General features: G+C 37.8%; 1 protein-coding gene across 2 annotated transcripts in view; it reads right to left on the bottom strand.

Annotated features, from left to right (window-relative positions):
* The window catches only part of tspan4a (tetraspanin 4a), a gene marked incomplete at its 5' end in the record, with an annotated part of 202,685 nt that overhangs the window by 50,244 nt on the left and 127,798 nt on the right, over nt 1-24,643 (bottom strand). For both annotated transcript variants that reach the window (XM_079265094.1, XM_079265093.1), the window contains one exon: nt 20,095-20,169. In XM_079265094.1, coding sequence (XP_079121220.1) covers nt 20,095-20,169 — 75 coding nt within the window. The remainder of the gene's footprint in view (nt 1-20,094; nt 20,170-24,643) is intronic.

Raw genomic sequence — 24,643 nt, 5'->3', positions numbered from 1 at the left:
CACAAAAAGTTAGGGATATTTGGCTTTCAGGTGAAATTTATGGAAAATGCAATATGTTCATGCTACAGTGATATAATATCATAAAAGTAAGACATTTACGTAGAAGGATGCACTACTGATTTCCTCATCTCAAAAAATTAATTCAACACAAAAGGTAACAACAATGGTAGTTACACCACAACAAAAAATTTGAACGTCTCAATATCTCGTCATGTGCTCTTGAGCATCAATTACAGCTTGACAACGACGTCTCATGCTGTTCACAAGGCAACTTATTGCCTGCTGAGGCATGGCATTCCACTCTTCTTGAAGGGCAGCCCTCAGGTCATTGAGGTTCTGGGGTGCAGGGTCCCGTGCCTCTACACGACGGATCAGCTGATCCCACAGGTTTTCAATGGGATTCAGGTCTGGAGAGAGTGCAGGCCATTCCATTTGAGGTACACCAGTCTCCAACAGCACGTTCCCTGATGATGCGGCCTCGATGTGCAGGAGCATTGTCGTCCATGAAGATGAAATTAGGCCTGTGCTGTTCATGTAGGGGCACAATCACTGGATTAATGATGTTATTCAGGTAGTATGGGCTTGTCACTGTACCATTCACAAAGTGTAGGGCAGTTCTGTACCAAGTGGACACCCCTGCCCACACTGTAACACCGCCACCACCAAAAGCTCACCTGGTGACAACAGTGGCTGATGCATAGCGCTCTCCCTGACGTCTCCAACATGGTTGCCGGCCATCATTTCTGCTCAGTGTGAATCGACTTTCATCAGAGAACAGCACTGAGGCCCACTGGTTCCTCGTCCAGCGTAAATGCTCCCTGGCCCATGCAAGACGATGATGCCTGTGCCTGGTGGTGTGGTCAGGTACCCGTGCAGGTCGTCTAGCACACAGACCACGCTGATGTAAACGGTTTTGAATGGTCTGACGTGACACTTGGGTGCCTCTCACCTCTCTTGAACGTGCCTGGAGTTGAGTGGCATTCATCATCCGGTTTCTCAGGGCAGTGTTCACAATGTAGCGGTCATCAGCACGGGATGTGGCCAAAGGACGTCCACTTCTAGGCCTTTCTGTGACTCTTCCAGTCTCTCGATATCTCTGTTGCAACCTGCTGATGACACTCTGTGACACTCCAAGCTCAGTGGCCACTTCTGTCTGAGAACGTCCTGTTTGAAGCATTGCAATGGCAAGGGACTGTTGTTCCATTGTTAGGTGTCGTCTTGGTCTCATGATGTCAAAATGTGAACAGCATGATGAGGACAACTGTTTAAACACCAGCTCTAATTGAACCAGGACATTTATTGGTCAATTCAAGGATCACACACCTGCCGTGATTTTTGCCGTTAAGCTCCTTGTTAGAGAACAGCAACTTGTGCAAAATTTATTGAAACATTTAACAGTTGGACATGTGCATTTAAAAGCTTAGAGAAGATCACATTAAGTTCACCTGTACAGGTTTGAATGCATTTTAGGCTTGTTGTGAAATTTCACCCAAAAGCTGAATATCCCTAACTTTTTGTGAAGTGTATATACAGTACATGAAGATAAATTCACAAATGCATTTTAAAGTTAGGCCACTTGTGTAAAAAATGAAAGACAGGATACCATGATATGCAAACGTATCACAAAGTCCACAGGAGGCAATTTACCTTATATACATAACCTGCTCCAGACAAGTTTGATAATTAAGTATCCAAGTTTACAAAAGAAATCCACTTTTTCCAATTTTCATTGTATTCGGATTCTTTTAACCTAATAATGAAGGTTAGTTTCTCCATCTGAGATATGTTGTTTATAGTGCTAGTCCACTGGTACTTATCCGGGGCTTTAGGATTGAGCCAAAGTTTTGTTATAGCCTTCCGTGCTGCAGATAGAAGGATCTTAGTTAAGTACTGGTCCTCACCCCGTACTACTTTGCTAATATTCCCCAAATACATCACAGTACATTCTCTTGGGATATTATATCCAACAACCTTTTGTATTTCCGTGTTGACAGAGATCCAGTATGATTGGATTTTAGGACAAGTCCAGAAGATATGAGTGTGGTGAGCTTCCACACTACCACAATCTCTCCAACAAGTTTGTTGGATTTGGAGTTGTTTACTCTTCACATGTGGTGTAATAAATAATCTAATGATACATTTCCAGTTAAATTCTCTCCAGGTCATTGAATTAGTAGATGTCTGTAGTAATGCATAAGCTTCGTACCATTCCTCCTCTGTTATTGTAACATTCAGTTCTCGCTCCCACCTAGCTTTTACATAAAGTGATTTGGTCCGGAGATTACTTATTAAACTATTCTAGAGTCTCAAAGTCGTTTTAGTGTTCTTTTGGTTGTAAGCTCCACTAATTATTTCAATGATTGGATTAACATCCTCAGAGACTGTCTCTCTCATTTCTTTATTGTAATAATCTCTTAGCTGAAGGTATCTAAACAGGTCCCGATTTTTTAAGTCAAATGTGATTTTCAAGTCCTGAAAAGTCCTTATCCTATTGTCTTTAGTAGCCACACAAAATGCGCTCAGTCCCTTCCTCATCCAGTCTTTAAATACAGAGTCATATGTACCTGGTTTAAACGCTTCATCTAGTGCAATCCACCTTAGTAATTTGGTACGTTTTTTCAATTTTAGTTGTTTAACAAGAGAGAACCATGTTTCTATAGAAAATATAGTGACTGGGTCTAGAAGGTTTCTAAGACCACTGTTCAGATTCTCATCCCCCAGAATTGTTTGGATCTTATCAGTAGGTACAGGTACATAGGTCTCAATATCTTTCCATCGCACTTCATAAGTACTATCACACCAACAACACAGAGGTTTAAGTTGTGCAGCTTGAAAATAAAGTTTTAGGCTTGGGAGAGACATTCCACCTTTATCCTTTGGCAGCTGGAGTGTGGAGAAACGTATCCTGGCCCTCTTGCCCCCCCATATAAATCTTGACATCATCTTGTCCCGTGCTACAAACTGTTGCAATGGCATTTATACTGGAAGAGATTGAAATAGATACAAAAGTCTTGGCAATATATTCATCTTTATAACACTTATTTTACTAGCAAAATCCAGTGGGTAGGTGGACCATCTCTCCAAATCCTTTTTCAAATTCTCAGTAAGTGGATTATAATTTGCTTCATATAGTAAATCTGGTATTTTGGTGATGTTGACCCCCCCAAGTACTTGATTGTTGTAGTAGTCCAATTGACATTAAATTTATTCCTAATTCCCCCTCTGGGTAAATAATTAAAGTGGATAATTTGTTTTGGTGATGTTAAGTTTGTATCCCGAGTATGAATTAAACTCTTAGTTTTATAAGTCTAGGAAGAGAATTATCAATTTCCCTAATATATAACATAACGTCATCTGCAAACAAGCCTATTTTATGCTCATTTTCTCCAATAGTAATTCCGAATATATTTTCATCCTGTCGAATTGCCTGGGCCAGGGGCTCTATATGCAGAGCAAAGAGCGTCGAGCTGAGGCAACAACCCTGCCTCGTGCCTCTGTGTAATTCAAAACGGTCTGTCAAAGAACCATTAACCTTAATTCTAGCAGTAGGTTGCTGATAAATTGCCTTTAATGGCTCTTGTTGAGTCTTGACTAAACCCAAATCTTTCCAGTGTTAGATACAGAAACTCCCAATCTACTCTATCAAAGGCCTTTTCGGCGTCGAGGCTTAGTAAAGTTGCACTTATTTTGTCTCTATTGATTTTATGTAGAATATGTATGGTTCTTCTAATGTTATCCTGAGTTTGTCTACCTGGAATAAATCCGCATTGGTCTTCGTTAATTAAATCTGTAACAAATGTTTCTAGTCGTTTTGCAATAATCGAAGTGTATAATTTGTCATCCATGTTCAGAATGGATATTGGCCTGTAATTCGTACTGTTTTCCCTATCTTTGTTCTCTTTAGGAATCAAGGATACAATAGCCTCTTTCCAAGTTGGGGGTATCTGACCTTCCTTAAGGGTCCAATTAAAACATCTCAATAATATCGGATTTAGTTCATCACGAAATATGCGGTACCATTCTGTACGAAACCCATCACTACCTGAAGCTTTATTTGTTTTTAATCTGCCAAGTGCCCTATTTAATTCTTCTATTGTAATTTCTCTTGTAATAGTTTCATTTTGAGTTTCCCGGATGCTTGGTAGATCCAATGAGTATAAAAAATCCCGAATTAACTTCTGGTTTACTGTACCCTCTTGTGGATAAAGCCTTTTATAGTGTTCTTTAAATATATGTTCCATTTCTTTTGGTTTAGTCACCACCTTCTGTGAGACAGGGTTCTTGATTTTGTGTTTCGCTGCGTCAACCTGCTGATTTTGTAACCTCCGAGCCAGCAGTTTGGCAGATTTGGGGCCAAGTTCATCATATTGCTGCTTAAGGTATCTTGCTTTCTTCTCTACCTCTCTTGCCAACAGGTCATCCATTTGACTTCTTAGTTCCTTTATTTGTTTCCCAATATTTTCCCTGAACTTCTGTTCAAGATCCTTCAGATTGTTTGTCAAGTACTTGTATTTTTCTATTCTCTTTTTTTAAGATATGTAGTGATCGCTATTAGTTTTCCTCTTAATACAGCTTTCAGGGAGTCCCACAGGATTAATGGGTCAGTTTCACCATTATCATTCTCTTTGAGAAAAGTATCAATTTCCTGTTTAATGTCTTAACAATTTTTCCATTGTTTAGGATACCAATATTAAGGCGCCATACAGTTTTTTTTTTTAGGTGTGTCTACCTGGATAGTCAAATGATCGGATTATGATCGGAGAGGTCAGCAACCCCAATTCTACAATCAGTGATTCTCTTTCTGTATCAGGAAATAGTCAATTTTTGAATGAGTTGAATGGGGAACCGAGTAGTGTGTGTAGTCTCTCTGTGTAGGGTGAAGGAACCTCCAAGCATCCACTAGGCCAGTTTCATCAAGGATCATGTTTAGAAATTTTGCCAAGTATCTTTTATTTCTGTTCTGACTAGTTGTATCCTGCTTGTAATTAAGTGTCACATTGAGATCTCCACCACATATACAAATCCCTTCAGTCTCCAAAGATACTGTATCAAAAAAGTCTTTGAAAAATTATTTATCGCTGTTCTGAGGCGCATATACACTGACTAGCGTTAAAATACTGTCCTCAAATTTACCCTTCACAATAATGTAACAGCCTTCTTTGTCTTTTATTTCCTTATACATTTCAAACTTCACAGAGTTTGATATAAGTATTGCTACCCCTCGTTTATGGCTATTGATATGGGAGCTATAAAATGTTTTTTTGAAACCAAACTTTTGTAGTTTTTCATTGTCTTGTGGTGAGAGGTGAGTTTCCTGTAAGAAAATAAAATGCATATTTTATTTCCTTAGTTTTGTCATTACCTTAGCTCTTTTGATTGGGTTGCCCAGACCATTGATATTAAGTGACATTATTCTAAGCTTTTGTGACATTTCTTAACACTATAAAACATAATGATCCTCCTCCGCAAGCCTCCGAAACAAAAAAACAGACAAGAACAAGAACAGTATACCCCATGAGAGGAGAAAGGGGTTCAAAACCGACATAAATAAACGACTCCCAAAAAACAAAAGAAAAAAAGAGGGTAGTTGTACCCTCTGGGTCTCTAGTCCCAATAACTGAGGGGGAGAGCCTCACCCTAACTGAGGGCCCCCTCCTAGAATAGGTGAATACCCTGCAACGAGCTTCACTCATCCCAGTGCGATCAGATGTCTACCTGACATAGAGCAGTCACTATATTCAGGATGCAGTACAATACCTTTAGCACTATACAAAGAAAAAGTAAATAAATTTCCGCCCTTACTTAATTGTGCTACTCGCCAATTGTGTGTCCCAGTGTAGAAGTGAAGAGTACTTCAACTGAAAATCCAGCAGATCAGACCGTGTTGCGCTGAAACTCCTGAAGCCGCTCGCACACTCGTTTGACAGTTCCCTCATTGTCACGCCGGGTGACGCGTTCCCATGGTGATGCGCCGTCCAGTTGATCAAGTAGGGAAGTTGCGTTGAATATTGCGCTCTCCCGAGACTCACCTACCTCAAAGCCCCGGCGCTGTAGCTCGTGGGTGGCTTCTCTCGGGCTGTTGTAGGTCCGTGGGCCGGAATCCCAGTGAACCTTTAACTTTGTAAAGGGAGACTGAAATCGGATGCCTTTTTCTTTTAATGCGCTCTTCACATCCTTGTAGGCTCGACGCTGCTGTACCACCGCCGTCGTATAGTCGTGGTCAAAGGCCAGAGGTTTATTCTGTATTAAGATCTTCTTTTTCCACGCGTTTTTCAGGACTGTTTCTTTGACTTGAAACTGAAGAAAGTTGACAACGATGGACCGGGGAGGTGCACCAGCGGGAGGCTTTGGCCCGAGTGAGCGGTGGGCTCGCTGTATTTGGACGTCTACTCCCTCATCGATAAGCTTTTCATTTCGGATTAAACTTTCAATAAATTGGATTGTAGACTCTCCCTCCTCTCCCTCTGGGACTCCATAAATGCGCATATTGTTTCTTCTTGCTCTTGATTCCAAGTCATTTATCTTGTCAATAACTTTCTGCTGTTCCAGTAATGACTGTCGGAGTGACTTGTTGGCTGCAGCAGACCACGTTTCGAGCACTTCTACTCGTGTCTCAGCCTCCTGGAGTTTCTTACCCTGGTCCTGCCTACCTAGCTTTGCTTCCGCTAGCTGCTGGTTAATGTCTTGTTTAAGTGCATTTATTTCTTCCTTCATTGTTTTATTGAAATCATCCTTGAGTGATCCCAAATCAGTCTTCAATTCGGCTTTTAAGTTGGCTGATCAACTTCATGCCCTCGTGTAAAGTCCCAGCATGAGACGCTACGTCCCTACCGCCATCTTCTCTCTCTGTACTAACGTGTTCTCCGTCTTGTGCTGGGTCTACTTCTTTTGTTTCTTGCATCTTCTTGGTTTTCTTCTTAGAACCCCCCGGCATATTGTTTATAATGTGTAGTCAAATAAAGGGTTTACTTGAATTCTAGGGGGAAATAGTGCTCTACTGTCAGGAGCTGAAGTTCAGTCAACCATCTCACTCTGCTACCAACCCGGAAGTGAACTATAGCAGATGTTTACATTTTTTAAGTTGGGAAAATCCAACAACCAGTGAAGACGCAGTATATAATTATATTCTGAATGATGACTAAACCATAATGATAAATAAATAATATTATACCATGGTCTGGGTGAATACTCAATTCTGATTGGCTGCAGGTTGTAGTTTAAAAAGTAATATTGGAAACCAGTTAGAAAAAGTTCAGTCAAATAGCCCAATCAGTGCACTGGCTCAAACAGCAGTTGGTAACCGTGGTAACAGAAATGTTAGTGACAAACGGGCAGAAAAATATCTGGACTGAGAACGTCAGACATCACATAAACATGATAAACTTCCTCCCCGATATCTTTCATATTGTGAAGAAATATGCATTACAGGCAGAAAATAATCATATTTTCACTGGAATCCGTTAAGAGGAGGGGGACGGCACTTCCGTTCAACACTCCTTTATCTTTCAGACTCGATCACCTGACGGCGCGCCGTGCACACACATACACGCCGAATGCGCTGCAGGTGCTCTCAAAGCCGGTAACCTTGGAAATGCCACAACAAAAGACCTTTTAAGTAAAAATCCAGGAATTCAAGACTTTTTTTTATTCTTTTTTAAATAAAAAAAAAAAGTGTCTAAAACGTGTCAAATTGAACATTTAAAACGAACAAGAAACAAAAACCTAACAGGAAACAGGAACTACTGCAGAGTGACACAGAACTGAAGATGATGACGGTGGCCACGGTGGCCACGGTGACCACAGTGACCACGGTGACGACTATAAAAAAATAAAGGAAACTAAAACTAAAGGAAACTAAAGGAAATAGGAAGTAAATGTGTTAATCAACAACTGAGAATCAGATATAAAACACAAACAAAGCAGGTAGTAAAGGTAACCCTTTTTTCTTGTATTGAGCTATTGTTAAGATGAATTTATCACTACAGTAGTGACAGATGTTTTTAGGATTTTGTAGTTGGTTTGATGCATGTTTTTATGATGCAACTATTTACAAGTCAGAATTTTTCTACTTCTTAGTGTCACTGTTATTTTTAGTGTTTTTCTTTTTAACAAGTCTTAAAAGCACAATTCGGTCTTATGCTGTACCGACATTTGATCTGTGCAAGTAGGTGGTAGACACAGTGTATAAAGAGTTAGTTTATGGGGGGGCGGGGGTTTCTGTCAAAAAAAACCAATGCAGAGTCTCTGCACTGTCATGCCTGGTTAACAAATAAGCAGGCAGGCTACAGATCATTGGTTTTAATTAGTCTGAAGAATGTATCCAACTCAGACCCCTCTGGTTCCTCTTGGTGCACGTGTGGAGACTTAATCTTGAGAATACCTGCTACCACAGTAGAGTAATCCATCAGCAGCAGCCAAAGTAGGGCTCATCTGCTTTTTCTGTTAGACCAGCTGCTTTTGGATCAAAGTACGTGCATATCTTGATTTCTGCTTCATAACATCAACACTTGGTATCTTTCATTTGTTGACTTGACAGCTTTAAAAGAGAGTTCTCTGTACTCAGTAACTGCTGAACACCTTTAACTGAGTAGTTTCTGCATCTAATAATCCAGTGACAGCAACTTGTAGTTTTATGTCCTCCTCTGACTATGTTCCAGCTTTCCATGCAGCACCCTTTTACTCTCTTTTTGTCACTTCTTGTTGGTGCTCCAGTCTATCTGTTGTGCATTGCCATTTCGTTTTATTGTAGCTGGTTTTGCACATTGCTTTAAGGTCAGTTGAAGACAAGTCCGTGGAAATGGGTCACATAAAGCTGTCAGGGGCTGAGGGGGTTCGTATTTTGTCCCTGACACTTTTTGTTTTTGCACCTGTGTTGATGGATGCAAATAGAGCAGCACTTTGACAGACAGCATGCTCTCAAGAGCCTGGGGAGCTTCGTTTGTCATTGCTACATATGCAGTGGGAATGTGTGTGTGTACACAAGCAATCTCAAATGAGTTGAGGGCATTTATTAAATGAGCATTTTAATCAGTTAATTTTAAAAATGACAACAGAATTTTATCTTGATTCTATTAGCAAGCTCATAAACAGGTGTGAATGTGTGAAACAATGTGTGAAATGGAACGTAAACAAGGCAAGAAGATCCATTTAAAGATTAAATTTCAACTCAGCATCATTACTTGGTGAACCCTTTTCAGATTTGCGTTTTTCAGTAAATTAATCTCTTTGCTAAATTAAAAAAAAATTAATGAAAAACACAAATGGTTGCAGCATATTGTGGACCTAGATTATTTAGACTATTAGTGTTTCAATCACAAATTCAATCACAAGTCTTTTGTATGTTGTGGTCTTTACAGACTTCCGGTCCGTAGATGACGGTTCTGACTAAATTCCTTGTTCTGATTGGAGTTGTGCTGTTGGTATTCTTCCTGTTCATTTCCTGTATGTTTTCTGTTTCCGGGTCACGGTACATAAAATGATTGGCAGTGTGATGTTTCGTTCAGTTTATCATGCCCTGTTTCTGGACGGTGGAAACGTCACGCTGCTGCACTGGATGTTTAAACTGAACAATTAGCTCCTTTTTCCTTCTAGGTCTTTGTTGTTGTTAACATCATGATCATGAAGATTATACTGAAAACCTGCATGGAGTGATTAATATACATGGATTATATGAATTTGGGGCTCATCAATGATAAACTGGAGGGAATATTAGGATAATTGTACATATGTTATCATGTATTTATTAGTACTCATTTCGTTTGGTCATCTCTTCTTTGACCGCTGCTCTTAATGCTGCAGTTTGTGCTCTTTTCTTAAAACAGTTTGCTGGCGCCACTCTCAGCACATGAGCACAGTCTAGTTATAAATAAAATCTCATCTTAGATTTTTGTTAACTTGTAAATGCAGCTAGCCTCTAGGTTACATATGCTGAGCTCTGTGCCAGAAAGAAAAAGAGACAATTTAATAACTCAGTGTTTATTTTAATGGGGGCTATCATCACGTTAAGTTCATCTAAATGTGTGGGAAGAATACAGCTTTGCGCTTAATTAAATGCATCACCAACAAATCAGATGTAGGTGTGGGACTTAGAAAGGGATCGGTTGAGAAATCCAGTTACATTGTATATCGATACTTCCTACCGCATACATTAACAGCAAATAAACATAGCACATCAGTTTTTCTTAGTGCATCAGGGTGGAGAATATTAAACATCTGATCATGTCAAGTTACACATGACAGGCTGTCATTTAATGACATAAATAAGATGGGCCTGTTAAATTTTTCAACACAAGCGCTGAGCTTGGATGAAGAAATAGGGGGCGAGGCTTGGATTACATAAGTTAGCTTCTGGTTTGTAATATACATAAAGGATTATTCCTTTGGGTGCTTAACAATATTAGACCAGGTTCTGCTGAAAACTACATAATTTAATGTACTCAGATCCACAATGAATTAGTGCACAGTGCATGAAGATTCATTAACACACAACCTCATATTTTAGAAACACAATATAAGGCTTGCTTTATTCATGCAGGTACTATTTGTATCTAAGTCACAGCAGCCTTGAGTCTTTTTTTGAGGCAGAATAACATAGTTGTAATCTAATATATAAATAAATCCATATGAAGGTATCCCTCTCTGTGAAACAGAATTTCATAAAGGAGCTAACTATGGACACAGTAATCAGATGATTATACTAGCTTTAAACGCAGTCAATCAAGTTTGCCTCTAACCTAAATGTTCTTGGATCAGGAAGCTTACTCAGCGAATAACATGGGTTTAGTTTATCCAGTTTATTTAGTGGTCCCTCATGAAGTAGGTATACTCTCAATACTCTTTTTCACCCTTTTTTTAAAAACAGAAAAAAGTAGCCCAGAAAAACGGTGTTCCAGAAAAAGTGACATGTAAGACTACTCTATTTTGTTTACCCCAAAATCCATCAATATATTTACTCATGGTCACATATTTTCTGCTCTTTGGTTTCAGAGAAGAAGAGTTATGAAATTACTAAACCAGAACTGGCACACAGACAGGCTAATAAACATATATACATATATCTTTATTATATCTAAAGTTATCACAACTGATGGCTAACTGCACCATACGTATACTGCGTAGACCCACATATACTCTGGACTACACCACTGAGTTTATCACTTAAATTACAATCAGTTTACAAGTGTGAAGGTGACCATGGTAACCACTTATGAAGCACCACTGAACTGCAACACTGGTTCACAGAGGTCACGTGAAAGGAGCTCTACAGCTACACCTGTAAATGCGAGTGAGTACACCTTTTAATATGCAGCTGAGTCATTGTCACGTCCTTCACCAAACCATAGGTGTGCTACCAACAGCACGGGAAAGGCTGAAATTAATACAAACACACCATGGACAGGTAGAGGGGGATTGAAAAAGCAGGGAAGAAACTGTAAACTAAGAGCTAAATCAGGGCTTTCCCATTTCCCATGGGCCAAATTATTGGAAGGCTTTGGCTTTGGCCATTAAACGTATTGGATATATAAGCTCTATAATTAACACAAAGCACCATTACTTTTTATTTAAATCACAGTCACTTAAATCCACAGTGGCATTACCTCCTGACTTTTAGCACAAGTAAGAAAACTATAACCAGTTTATAGGTTAAAAACTATAACTATTAATATTTTCTAGCAGTCAAGCTCTAACAAGGACCAACCAAAAACACACACACAGGCCAATTTGTGTAAACTTTACTGGTAGTCTTAAGTGTTTTCTTGTTGTTTCTATATTTTGTTTGGTTTTTTTTTATTTTTTTTATTTGCCTGGTGAGCATTTGACCCTGCTGAATATTCATAGTCCAATTTGCCGTGGGTCATCTTGAAGTGCCTCTGCACATTATATTTTTTATCGACTGAGCAGATGCTGAGATACCCGCAGCATTTGCCGTCCACACAAATATGACAGGGATGTACACCTCAGCTTTTTATCCCTAGTTATTCAGTTAATCATCAGTCAAAACAAATGAGATTTAATGATGGGATTCTCCATCTTCTCTATTGAGTACTTGTACTGTTTTTGTCTTTGAAAGTTCACTGTGGCTGTTTTATTCCATATATTTAATCATTTAATGAAACCTAGTCTTTAGGTAATCTTACCCGACTGTATCTAGGCCTGTGTAATTGAGGTGATCTTGGAGAAATGGTACCCCAAGCTGAATGCATGCAATTATCTATCCTAATATTTATTTCTTTACATATTTAATGAAGATATTTAGTACTGCATATATTAAAAATAAAAAAAAAAACAAAAAAAAAAACAGGAAGCCTTAGTTTTAAACTTCAGCACAAAACTTAAACCAATTACGGTCAGACAGACAATCAATTCCCCAAAAACCAACGATGTCACGATATCCAACAGCTCCATGTTTTCCCCCTTGGCAGCACCTGATGGTACCTCCTGCAAAGTTTAAAATAATGAAGTACTGTCTGCCTCCACCCTAGCAGCACCTGCCCTCTCCTACATTACCACATTACCACTGGTTCTCTGTTATGATTGACTCTCAGATGTTTGAGAAAAGTTGTGGTCCTTACACACACACACACACACACACACACACACACACACACACGCATGCACACATTAACCAGCACGTTGTTGCTGTTTGTGGAGCTGAAATATCTCCAAAGCTTACTGCATGTCACACTGGTCTCCAGTGCACCACATGCTAAGACGTGATGCTGCACCTCTGCGTATACTTTTGCTGGGAGGAAGAAGCAGTTCATACCTATCCTGCCAGTTTAGTTTAATTACACATTGATTCGCATATTGCTACTAATTATTCTTCTAGATAACTACTTGGGTCAAAATGTAGGCCCGTTCTTATTTATCCACTTATTTATCTATTTATGCATTTGTACTGTTGTCACAACAGGATCTGTGACTGCAGGGGGGGCTAGTCTACATTTCTCTGCATGAATGGCATAGACAAGTGAACTCTTAAAATCCTTGTATAAAAATAATAAGCAGTATAAGAAACATTTATATGTTGCTCAGTTGGGAAATGGCAATCTGACTTCCTCCTAATGAAGTAGCCCACAGTAAAGTCACACATTCTGATGACCGTCAGAAACGGTGACTTATGTGACGCATGTGAAGGTCACATATGTCAGAAAAATTACATGAGTGATGCACTCGGATTTGACCAAATTTTCTTACTCTTATTATCTTTCGCCCACAGATTGTGATGGGTCTGAAGGTGTTGTGCTGTAAAGACAGGAATCTTCCAGAACCTCCTGATTAGAAAATCTGACATTATGTGCATACTTACCAGTTTAGCTCTTAAATTTCTTGCTTCTTTTCCTTTGACATTTTCATGAGAAGCCAGTGTCTTTGGTCTTCCCTGTAGTCTAAATAGCAAAATGTCCATGTGGTGCACTTCCAGTTTTGGTGCTGATTTAAATAATGAATTTACTTTTTAAGTAAAGTCACTATTAGTTAGGCAGTGGGCTGTTAGAAGTAATCTGACAGGCCAGTTCTGGGTTAGCTCTAGGTTAGATCACAAACAGATGGAGCCTTGTATGTAAAAAATACCTTAATCTGAACCCAATTTTGTGACTCATCTTTAATATTTTTGTCAGACTTTTTGGGTCTGATTAAACTATATTTAATGTAACCCTTTCAAAAACTCTCAAAAATCACAGGACTTCTTGTTGAAGGCTCTTTAACACCTTCAAGGACTGTCCCGTGGTGATTTGTGTATTAATATGTATTAATGAGGTTTTTAGAATATGAAAATGTCATTATTTTTGTTATTAAATATCCCCTAAGCAGCATCTCTTAGCAGCAACGTAGCAATGCTAGGTCAAATAGGATAGAAATGCTTTCTTGGAAGTGAGTAGAGCATGTCGTGATGAAAAGGTGAAGTAGTGATGAAAAAAACTCTGTACTTACAGTGCAACATTTCACTGCTTTTTTTTTTTGGTGAATTCCAACCACAATATGAAATACACAACAAATTTAGCTTTTTTTTTTTTTTTTTTACTTCAATGTCCGCCTTTGTATTGGGATGATGGAGTGCCCTCAAAATCCCAAACTCTGACCTGTAATGTTAAATTTAATGTCCTACCACAGACTTCATAATTCAATTAAATCCAAACAATTAATTTCTATAAACTAGGATTCTTTTGGTGCATTAGAGGGAACTCAGCATTTAAAAAATAGTTACCTGAATTAATCAGAGATTCTGGTTGAATCATTGCTGAAAGTGAATCTTTCAGTGCCGAGAAATCAATACTTACTAAACAGAGGTTATCAAACAGAGCTCTTCCCGCCGAAGGCATCTGTTCACAAACTGATTTAACAGGAACTATAGTCTGTTTGTTTGACCGATAAGGACAATTTTGCCTTCAGGTGATTATGAAAGCCAAGAGCTCATGGTATAAAGCAAAGGAGTTCAACTCCAGTCCCCGAGGGCCCCAATCCTGCACGTTTTAGATGTCTCCCTGATCTAACACACTTGATTTCTATGAAATATCTGCTATGGCTCGCTGTCAAGTTTTGTCCAACCATGTTGACCCATTGCCTGATTCATGTGTGCTGCAGCAGGAGCATTCAAAACTTGAAGGACAGCCGCCCTCAAGGACCATCTGGGACACCCCTGATATAAATTATTGAAACATCCATTTTCAATATCTCTGCCACTGAGTTCCCTACTTTTATTCCCAGTGACACTTTAAAGCACACTGGTTCCACTGAACTTAACGTCGCAGGACCTTTCATCATCCTTAGGAACCAACAAAGTGAAACAAATGATGACTGTTTGAGTCATGTGGAAGATCTGTGAGCTGTTTGAAGTAGTTTCCAGCGGTGATCCCCTGCTCTTTATCAGGTCTAAAGCAGGTGTAATAAACCAGACCACTGAGCGTGACCATCCCTGGAGCGTAGGATGGAGTTCATCAACATGCACCGACTGCCGCACTCTGTTTAAGTTATGGCATCTAGAAAGAGAGATGGCATTTGCTTGCACTCTACAAGACTGCTTCTAGGGTGTTATCATGAAAAAGGTGAAAAACAGCAGGTCCTGAAAATTACAGGACAGGCTTTGAAAACCAAATGGGAATCTAGAAGATAGAAATCAGTGTAATCCTGAATAGACTCTTTTATTTCAAGAAGTGTTTTTTTTTGGGGGGGGGGGGGGCTTGTTTTGTGATATGCATCTGGCTTAAAAGTCTATTAAATAAAATGTCTGATCTATCTGATCTTATAATAATAATGAATAGGTATCCTCAGGGAATTCTTTTAAAGATACTCTACACTTTAATCTTTTGCTCACAACATTCAGTCGTTTTAGATCTATAGAACTACAGGAACTATTGGATGTTTTTGTATTCAGTTTTAGTTGTTACCATCAGATCTTGACATAGATATTATGCCATACTGAGACGAGCAATGCCAAGAAAACTCTCTTTGATTCAATCAATCCAGGTACAAACAAAACCCATCAATGATATAATTGTGACATATAATCAGTATTTACTGATGATTCCATCATTTCTTATTTCAACAGGCTTGAATGTTCTTTTAACTTGAGTTATTATGCAGAGGAGCTTGTACGTTGTTTTTTTTTTTGTTTTTTTTTGTTTTTGTTTTTTTTCATTATTAATAGTATAAATTAAATATCTTAAGGTATAAGACTAAGTAGTTTCTTCGGGACAGTGAATAACATAAATATGCAGAATGCTAAAACATTGTCAGATGTAGCAGGAATACTGGTAAAGCTGCTGTGCTGTTGAAAACATCGTTGTGTCTTCTTAACACCATATGCATCGCTGCAATCCTGCAGGAACACTCAAAGCTTCTTGTCTCTGAAAGTTATATGGAGTGTTTCTGTTACTTCTCGTGGGATTAGCAGTCTTCTCCCTCCCTGAACTAACATTGACCTCTTAACACATCAGTAGCTAAAAATATTTTTTTTGTTTGTTTTTTTGTCAGGGGTATTAGTCATGTTGAATACACCAAAAAGAAAACATTTTATTTATATTTTATTACGATTTCTGTTTTCTGACACATACTTGTCATTTTTATGAGTTGACATCAGAGGTAGACTGACTTCAAGCCGGTGTTCAAGCTGGCCAAACTTAAACCATGACAGTTCAAAAAACAATCAAATGAGTTTGATGAGTTAACTAAATAAATGTGAAAATCTGAGACAATTATTTCTTTGCTTTTGGCACTTTGCTTGTTTTTTTGTAAACAAAAAGGCAACGAAAGTTAAAGCAAATTTTTAGCTTTGTTGACGTGCGATGATAGGCAAAACAAAGTTTAACAGTGTTTAATAGATATTAGTACTTAAGGTTTACTTTCAGCTTTTTATTTACAAGCAAACTATAATTTCTTAGTCCCTTGGTGTTCCCATTCTTCACTGCAGGAGATTTCACACCATGGATGAGCTCCTAACATCCAGACCATCTCTTCCTCTTTTATTGCAATTGTCACTAATCACCACCAGAGTAGAAAAAGCCAAATTATTAATTGGCTGAGAAATGGAGTGCAGTAAATATAAGCAAAAATACTAGGAGGAAGTTTAGATATTACAATGCATGATTCATGCAAAGCACAACAGAGCAATGCTGATTGGATGAAAGGTCCACACTGTTCGCAACTACAGAAATACTAAAGTAGGTTACACCACTAAAGACAAATGGCAAAGGAAATTAGGCAATTTATATAGCCATGAAAGAATTATAACAGCAAAAAGATAAAAGCCAGAACAAAGTACATGCAGGTCCAAGGTTTATGGTCGCAAACATAATTCAAAGAGGAAGAAGTAGAAATATCAAAGAAGGCTTTTATTTACCAAAATATAAATAAAGGAGTTTACATTTAGGGGTTAGCATTGGCCTAAGTCTTTGGGGATAACAGACTCTGTCTCATCACATGAATAATGCAACAGAGACAGCTGTAAAATTTCCAGTGATTTATAAACAAATTTTATTCCTTGCATCCACTTAGCTGGGCTCTCGTTATCTACCTGGGTATTCTGGATTCTTTGATTATATTACAATATTTGGGCTCCCTGATTAAAATGAGTTGATCAATAGCCAATAAAAAGTTAACTGTACTGGGGATGAAACATTTATTTGAAAAATTTAAGACTTGAAAGTAAAAAAAACCAAAAAGGATAAAAGCACCCAACAAAGGTTGAGACACTCCAAGAGATGTGAGCACAAGTTATCCTTTCCGAGGTCTCAGACACGTATGAGCCTGTTTGGGCTGGTTGGTCCACTACTCAGTAAAATAGACTTGGTAAATGCTGATTTCAAGGCAATTGTATTCATCAAGTAGCTGCCTATCATTCTGGAAATTAAAATAATTGATGCCCACAAGGCAGAGCAAAGCTTTTAGAAGATTGTGTTTTCAGGTAGGAGTTTTTTTTTTTTTCTTTTTTATCTGTAATGTAATTAAGAAATGACAGCTAATTCAAACTGTGAGGGTAAGCTGAGGTCTGAAAGGCTAATAATACTTTCCAAAAGAGCTGTTAATAATTGCAAGAAGGACTAATTAAAATCCCTGTTTGACAGCAAAAGACTTTTACTAAGATTTGCCAGAGATTAGTGTTGTTTTACGCTCTGCAGACACACCATAATCTCACAAAAATACACAAATCTGATCCTCATAGCGGCGAGTTTGAGTACTCCCCATAAATTCTGCATTAAAATAAATTGTTCAAATAAATTGTCATAGAGTGTCATTTCTGTGTTGATTTTAGTTCTGGTTCCCTTCCTATTATTTAGCAGTTTTTCTCCGTTGTGTATTTGTTTAACTTCCCTTTCCTCTTCATTAGTTCACCTGGTTTCATTTACTTCATTCAATCCACCTGTGTCTTGTTGTGTTTTCTCTGTATATATACTACTTTGTTTTGGTTTTGATTTGCCAGTTTGTTATCCCTCTGCTCTTGTTCTGTTGTGTCTCTCCAGTTGTCCTTAAGTCTATTAAAATAATATTGACAGGATTTCCCTGGCCTGTTCATTGTACAGTTGGGTCCCCACATCTCCATTTCTCCCTGACATAAATATCTAAACAGACTTGATGCAAAGTATTTTTGGCTGTTTTGAGCAAAGGTTTAAAAAAAAATTTACCCTACATTTCTCAAAGTTGTATGAGTGTGAATCGATCATGCATTTGGCTTGCGTTGGAGCAAGTTGCAGAGGGAGTATTTAGTGGTGAAGTAAAAAGTGGAAACAAATGACCATCAGCACAAACATCTGACTATCTGGACAAAAAATTCTTTAAAAAAAACAAAGAGCTACCACAACGTAATTTTTTTTTAACGCGCCTTAAAACATAGAACTGACAATTTCAAGAAGCACAAACAGGATTTTTTTCAGTGGCTCTCCTAATATCAGTACATGATCATTGCAAAAAAATGTGAACTTTTTTGCAAATGTGGTGGAAAATCTTTTAAATAAAAACAGAAGGACTCACAGTAGTTATGAAATAAGAATTAATTAGCTTGATGCTTTCAAAAAATGGATTACTAAATACTTACCTTGACAAATTGGGTTTGCAATTAACATTTAAAACTTTCAATTTATGAAAGATGGAAAGAAAAACTTAAATCAATGAAATCAGAACAGCTGCAACATTATGTCCAAAATAAGAAAATAACCCTCTATAATCACCGAATGAGAGTTTAAACTGTATTAAAGTTCAATACAATCATAATATGTGTGTTTCCAGAAAGCTGTCATTCATTGATTATACTGTAGTAAATCTATCCTGTCGATTGGTGTTGTGACATTGCGCTATCAGCAGAATCAAATGCCGTACTGATAGGAAGCTGGATACAGATAATAATTAAACATGACGAATCTTGTAAAGAGTAAAGAGATTTACAATTATTATTTTCATTTAACTTGGTGATGAGTGCCGGCTGTTACAGAGTCAGCTGCACTGGTTTAACTCAAAAGATACATCCATAATCCTGACTAATTATTGTTTATTGAGCACCAGATCATTAAAAGCTTTATCTACAATGGAAATGAATGGTGAGGGGCCCTATGTTAAATTTTAAAAAAAAAAATGAAAGGATCAGTTGTTGACTTGTACAACGGCATTCCTTCACAGCTGTTGGTGTTGATATTGTTTAACCGCAGTTGAGTTTGTCAAACACAGTAACATATTATGTAGATTCTGGATTCTTTGTTCAGAGTAAAATTAAAATTGCTGCTTTAAGAAGAAATCACAAATAATCTTTAGGACCCTTCTGGGAAGGTGTTTGTTTGTTTAGAAAAACTTTGTTTATATTTCAAACATCTGATTCATGCGTAATGATCAACCTTGACTTGTTTTAGGCATGTTGCCTTACAGCAGGGATGTCCAATTTTGTCCTTGAGATCTACTATCTTACAACAATTTGATGCAACCCTTCCCCAAACTGCTGAACCGAATGAACGGCTTGTTACCAGGCCTCTACTGAGCTGAGTGGCATGCAGGTATGTTGGTGGAGGGATGCATCTAAATGCTGCAGGATGGTACCCTGCCATACAGTGTCAACATAATAACACTAAGTTCATAAAGATGATTCTTGTTGCTCTGTGTTTGACAGATTTTCATGGACAAAAAGAGTCCTTATCTCTGGTTTTGACGCAACTTTTCAGGGTCTGATGTTTGAAATGCCACACATCGTTTTGTTTGATCTTTTCTTTCCTGACTAATCCAATACACAGTTCCCAAATCCTTAATTAAAATGAGGACAGATGGAATGAGACATAACCTTCCAATGCAAAGGGATTATAAATGTGAATCCGAATGATGGCTCGTTCACTACTTTTTATCTTGCCTGACTTGTTTATTTGGAAGGAAACCTAAATGAAATGAAATTTAAAAAAAAAAAAAAAATAAAAAAAAAAAAGGAAACCAAAATTCATTAAATTTCATTCAGCCATTGTACCAGCTGGCAGGCACATTGCTTGCATGGTCTTTAAAATATCTTTACAACTGAGTCCAATCCTGAGGCTCATAAACCCGACAGACTCTTCAAAGCAAATTTCCTCTCATCTGCCGGCAGACAAAACAATTGAGTTTAACAGGAGAGTCATCAAGGCGTCTTACCTCATCTTGGTAGATGAAAAAAAGCATGATGGACAGGATTTCCAGAAAGAAGATGAGCAGGAGGAGGATGAAGAACTGTAAAGTGAAGAGAGAAGACAAAGTAATTTAACACGCCTTTTTATCAGTGCAGTGAGAGGAAAAGTGACGAACGGATAGCAGGCATCTTATAAATGATGTCCTATTAATGTTAAAACGAAAACTAAACCTGCGAGGGAGTTGAGGTAAAAACCTCTGAAAAGAAAAATGTCAAGGACAAAGAGTTGGGACAAAGGGACAAAAACAACCACGTAATTGTTCACATGTGCCGGTTTTTTTTACAGGTCAAGAGAGCAGAGAAAGGAAGAGGTGTGACTATCAAAGCGAGCAGGACAGGCTCGGAGAGGTGATATACAGTTTTCCTCCATCCCCTTTTGAATTTGTGAAAGCAGCCACATTTTCTTCCCCACCTATCCCCACCCATCCCCCTCTCTACAAAGCGCCGAGGGTGAGCTTCTTGATGGGTAATACATCTTCTTCCTGTGGGCCCATTTGAGTGCTTAAAACAGTTACGAGGTCATCCATCAGCTACTGTGCTAAGACTTCGCTCAGATTCGTACAGAGAGAAGAGAGTGTCAGAACCTCGGTGGAGAGAAATGTTTTGACAATGGTGCAGTTTTCCAGACGGTCACAAAATTAACTCCATGCTTTCACTTAATGATCAGTACGAGACTGTAAATGAGCTCATGTTCACACGTCAGCACCGAGCTGCATTTTTATGCCTGCCAGCTTGTTTAGCGATGCTGGATCGCCGGCTTAGAGGAAGGTGCTGTTGATCTTTGCACAGAGAAGCCATTATGACGACTGATGTATCAATTGTTCAGTTTGTTAAAATGTATTTTGTATTCAGAGATTTCCCTTGTTCAACAATCCAAAAAACTCTCTAAAGGGAAACTTCTGTACTCAGAATTTTAAAAATTTAATAAACAGAGCTGTGACGATATGCTTTTGTTCTGATGCAATTCTAAATGTTTGGTTGCTGATTTAATTTAAATTGCGATTCTCACGATTCTTTAACATTTAACAAGACTAAAAACAAAAAAGAAATGGAAAACTTTTGTTTTTTGCTCATCATTTTTCTTTATTTCAATTAGGAAAAAAACAACACAGTAGCCAGACCATCATTATGCCGCTATAATGCCCAAGACGACAAGTAAAAAGATCAATAAAAACAAGAAAAATGACAAGAATGTTATAATTGATTATTAGTATTTATTAATTTTTTTTGTTAAAAATAAATTTTTAAAGTTTGAAGCAAAAAATCCTGATATCCAATATATTTCAGTTCAATTTCCCACCCATATTCATTAATGGATTTTGTCTCTCATGCTAAACCCTTTTGCACATTTCGATAAGCCATGCTATACAAGATTAGCAGAAAAACCTTTTTTGCAAAATTAAACACAAATTATATATATTTTTAAATGCTACCTTTTTTGTCATATTGCATACAAGTCATATCATCTAAATCCAGCAAAAAGCTCAGATGGTTCCCACTTCACACACACAGTTGTTCATGTGGAATCACAGCAAATAGATTAAAATAGCTTATTCGAAGAAAATACATGCATAATGTCCTCGCCTGCAATGAACTGATCATAGGACTTAGTTAATGTTGCAGTTTGTATTCTTATTGGTGAGACAACATGAAGAACCTTGTAGCAGCTTTTGTAACAGTGTTGGATCAGTTTCAGCACAGACTTTTTGCCATGGCTTGAACGATGACTAGAGACTAAATCTGAGAAAACTTTTAGATAAGATTTGGGAAGGAAGAGTGTGTGGGTGGTGTCAAACTATAACTGAATGCTAATTAACCAGTTTTATATTTTTAACCTGAGAAAAATACATCTGAATTTCATCTGGCCCATTTCATTTGTTGCTACGATGGTGTAATCTGCTTGAAAATGGGCAGTCAGGGGAGCATTGTGATGTGTGGTGGTGCAGGACCTCAGTCTGTCTGAAGGCAGCACAAAGAGTAATATTACCCCCATGATTGCCTGGTATATTGACAGTGGGCCTCGTATATTTTACTCTCATGTGTCTGATTATCTGGTGTGTGTTTAAAGCAGTGACTCACTCATGTGGTCATTTTGAAAGTCAGTAAATGACAGTAAAGCGACGTCTGCATATATTTCTGTTAAATAATATAAAGAGAAGTTCATTCAGTGTTATTCTAAGCTGTGTGTAGTATTTTACAAGCATTGTTCATATCTCACTTTCTTGTTTTGATTTTAAATGATGCTGACTTTGTAATGTTTTATTGTCTTTGTAAAACACTTTTTAATTGCTGTGGTGTACTTGAATAATGAGGCAATGCACACGTTTCACCACTTTATCTGTATCACCGAGGGAAAGGACTGCATAACCACGATACAGAAAACAGTCACTTCCTTTCTTTGGGGGGATCTCTGGGAACATGTGCAGTAGGCCCAATAACTGAGTATACGGCAAGTCAGTAAGGTCAACTAGAACACAGATGGCTCTGTATAAATAAACAGTTGCCATGTTGTTAAATTGTACTATATAGATAAATTAGCCTTGCCTTACCGATATAACCCTGATCAAATGTTTGAAAAATCACAATAATTGAACAAGTTTTGCCTTTACTTATTGATCATGATCATAATTCAAAGTGGTACAATGATTTTTTTGTCAAATAAAACAATTTCTATAAACAACCTGACTGATAGAACTGAGAAATTTAATTATAAAATATCATTGGATAACAGCTGTGATGGACTGGCGACTTGTCCAGGGTGAATCGTGCCTCTTGCCCAGTGATTACTGGGATAGGCTCCAGCTTCCCCTTAATCAGACTAAGCGATTCAGAAAATAAAAGAATGACATCAACAAAGTAACAACATAGTTTTAAAAAAAAACAACAACACTTTAATTCCCTTTTAATGACACAACTGTTTGGAGAAAAAGTCAACAGTACAAATTGGCTTTACTAAAGTAAAACCTACTTCTGGTTGGCTTTTAAAATTTTTTGGACTTTATGCCCCTAAAATAGTTTTTAAAACACTTTCATGCCTAGTGGTCACTGTACTTAACACCTATTTACAAGCTTTAATCTTTTATTTCCCCATTCAATCCAATAGAAAAGTATCTGTGTGTGCCCAAACTTTTGTTTCATGTCTTATGTGTATTCCAGATGTTTTTTTTTTGTTTTTTTGTTTTTTAACAGGGTGAGTGTAGCTACCTTATAGGACTGGCATGGAGCAGGTCTGTCAGTTCCCCAAGGTCTGTTTGGCAGCATCTATATGAATGAATGATTTTGTTTTGAAAGGGTGAAAGTCTTTGCGGCAATGCTGGAAGGCAAGACAATGGCAAAGCAACAGCAGAATAAAGGCATTACGTATTTGACTCAGTTGTGATGCTTTTGAGATCTGCTTTTAAATAAGCTCTGAAATCAATTTCTGCTGTTCTGTCAGGCTTCATTGTCTGAACATTGTGTTCTGTGCTTGCAGCTCCGTCCAATGAGGAAATTTTAGGTTGTAAGATGAGGAAATATGCTTATCTGTGGATTTTAAGAAATCCAACCTCTGAACTGAGGAAATCATTATAGAAGTTAATGTTGATGGCCAAAGTAGAATACATTTCAGCTTTACCAAACTACAAATGTTTGACGTTTTTACTCCTGACACTAATCACTCTATCAGTACACATAGTTCCCAAATAGAAAGGAACAAGATGGCAAATCAACACCATGTCTGGCTTTCTGTAATTCTTGTTATCCCATGCTGGAAGAAATTTACAGTCAGGAAACAGGTCTATAGTCAGGACAGATTTGAGCTGCTATGGATGATAAAACTAGGCTTTCATCTTTGCTGCTTGAAGGAATATAATATCCAAAGCAAGTTTAGAAAATCATTTGGTTGCAGTTACCACAGTGTTTATCCTGCTAACTTGACACGTGGCCTGTGGTTCTGTCATTTTAATGCAAATTCTGGTCATATTATAACTATTCCTCTAACAGTGGAAAATGACTGATGCCCAACACTAAGCCAGCTTAAGTCATTGAATGAAAATCAAAGATGCACACAGTGATTTTGGATCAAGCTATTAGCAGCATTGTAGCATCCTTTTGGTTTATCTTGAATCTTAGCCACCAGTACTCATTTTCCTCTTGGCTCTGGTTCTTAAACAGCTTTTGAATAAAACATGTGGCTCTTAAGCTGCTCAGTATTTATTTTTCTACACCAGCTATCTCCTAACATTTTCCTGCTGTTTGTAACTCAACATTCAGTTAATGGCACATTCAGCAAAAACAGGTTTTTATCTCCTTCATTTAAGGTGCATCTTAAAAATCAATCATGCAAGCCTCTGATGGTTCATGAGGAAGTCATTTGGACTGTGCTGTGTCATAGCAAATTTTAGCAAAGGAAAAGGTAAAAAACCCATTTAAATAATTCTCTGTTCTTCTTTTTAATGTGTTCTTGGGTGTGTACTTCAAGCCATGAAATTACAGCGCAGAGTGGGTACATTGTTAAGAATAAGAAGCAATCCTCAC

Source organism: Telmatherina bonti (assembly GCF_933228915.1).
Source record: "Telmatherina bonti genome assembly, chromosome: 1".
In the NCBI taxonomy this organism is placed as follows: Eukaryota; Metazoa; Chordata; class Actinopteri; order Atheriniformes; family Telmatherinidae; genus Telmatherina; species Telmatherina bonti.
This window is presented reverse-complemented; position numbering and strand designations above follow the sequence as displayed.